Source organism: Oryza glaberrima, chromosome 3 (assembly GCF_000147395.1).
Source record: "Oryza glaberrima chromosome 3, OglaRS2, whole genome shotgun sequence".
NCBI classification, from domain to species: domain Eukaryota; kingdom Viridiplantae; phylum Streptophyta; class Magnoliopsida; order Poales; family Poaceae; genus Oryza; species Oryza glaberrima.
In genome coordinates, this window is record NC_068328.1 from 21,874,126 (window position 1) to 21,875,619 (window position 1,494).

The 1,494-nt window shown below is 44.6% G+C and overlaps 1 protein-coding gene across 1 annotated transcript; it reads right to left on the bottom strand.

The window, feature by feature from the left end:
* Nucleotides 1–1,240, bottom strand: LOC127768214 (probable glutathione S-transferase). The gene is made up of 2 exons (XM_052293748.1): nucleotides 910–1,240; nucleotides 1–565 (listed from the first exon to the last, which is right to left on the bottom strand). Exons 1-2 carry the CDS (start codon nucleotides 1,219–1,221, stop codon nucleotides 182–184), a joined length of 696 nt encoding a protein of 231 aa, XP_052149708.1. The 5' UTR covers nucleotides 1,222–1,240; the 3' UTR covers nucleotides 1–181.
* Nucleotides 1,241–1,494: the final 254 nt, after the last annotated feature.

Here is a 1,494-nt window from a genome sequence, read left to right on the forward strand (position 1 = left end):
TTAATTTTCTTGTCCATATTCAGACTCCATTTTATTCAAGAAATACCATATAGTACTCACTGACATACAACATATTAATTTATTAATCATACGGAAAGAGATGATCAAGAGGTCTACTCCTACATGGCACTCACAGAAATAGCGGAATATTGATCTGTTCATCATGCAGTCCGAATAAAAATCACTGCTGCCGCAGCATCGCCCTGGCCATAATCTTGTATTTGTCCTTTGGCGTGAAGAAGGCGGCGATGCGCTCTCTGTTGGGCAAACACAGCTTCACGGCATCGTTGGCCGTGTACTCGTTGGTCCACCGGCGCAGAGCGGGATACTCGTCATCGCCATCGTCGCCGGCGACCAAGCTCACTCCGGTAACCTCCTCCAGTACGCCGACCCAGTGAGCCAGCCCACCGGCGGCGATGTCCAGGTAGCCGATGGAGTCACCTGCAAAGAACCTCTTCCCCCCGAGCTGCGCTTCCAGGAGAGCCAGGTTCTCCTTGGTCTGCTTCAAGAACCCCTTCTGCTCCTCGCCCTCCAACCACAGCGCCAGCCATGACGGCCTCGTGCTCTGCACACGAACGATCAATATGGTAACAAACGGGAAAAATATGTAGTAAAAATTAAAAATTAATCTCATATCTAAGTGCAACCTAGAGATTTGTCACGTCATAGCAATCAGGAGTAAAAGTTTAACTAAAAGTAAAGATTTTACTCATGGGCTCATTGTGACATGGATAAATTTCGAACGTCTTTTTTTTAAAAAAAAAATATGATCATATAGTGTTACATTACATATCGAATTCGCATCGCATATTTTTCTAAAAGAAAAACATAAAATGTGTAAATGATATTACGTCCATCTTAAAATAAACCGACGACATAGGATTTAAAACTATGACAAGAAAATATTGCCTTGTGGTCGATGAAGTGAGCCCAAAAGCGAGCCATGGCGCGGTGGTAGGGGTCGGCCGGCAGGAGGGGCGGGCCGTTGAACGCCTCGTCGTTGTACTCGACGATGACGAGCGATTCGCAGACGGCGCGGTCGCCATGGAGGAGAACGGGAACCTTCTTGTGGATGGGGTTCTTGGCGAGGAGCAGGTCGCTCTTGTTGTTGAGGTCCTCGTGGATGAACTCATAAGCTACTCCCTTGAGCCGTAGAGCCACCTCAGTTCGGTGCACGAATGGGCTGCCAAAAGCGCCGATGAGCTTAACCAGATTGGCCATATATGTGCTTGCTTCCAAATATTGTGTTCTTGTTTTGTATCATGGCCAAATCGTATACCATTGGTATTTATAGGGGTACGAGGGGTATTCGATCTGCTTGCCTCAAATCTTTAAGAGTAAATTTCACAAAACTACATGTATTTTGACCAAATTATCACAAAACTACAGATTTAAGGAGTTGTATCACAAAACTACACATTTAGCACTAAATTTATCACAAAACTGCAGATTTTAGGTTAAGTATCACAAAAATACATATTTAATATTGAACTT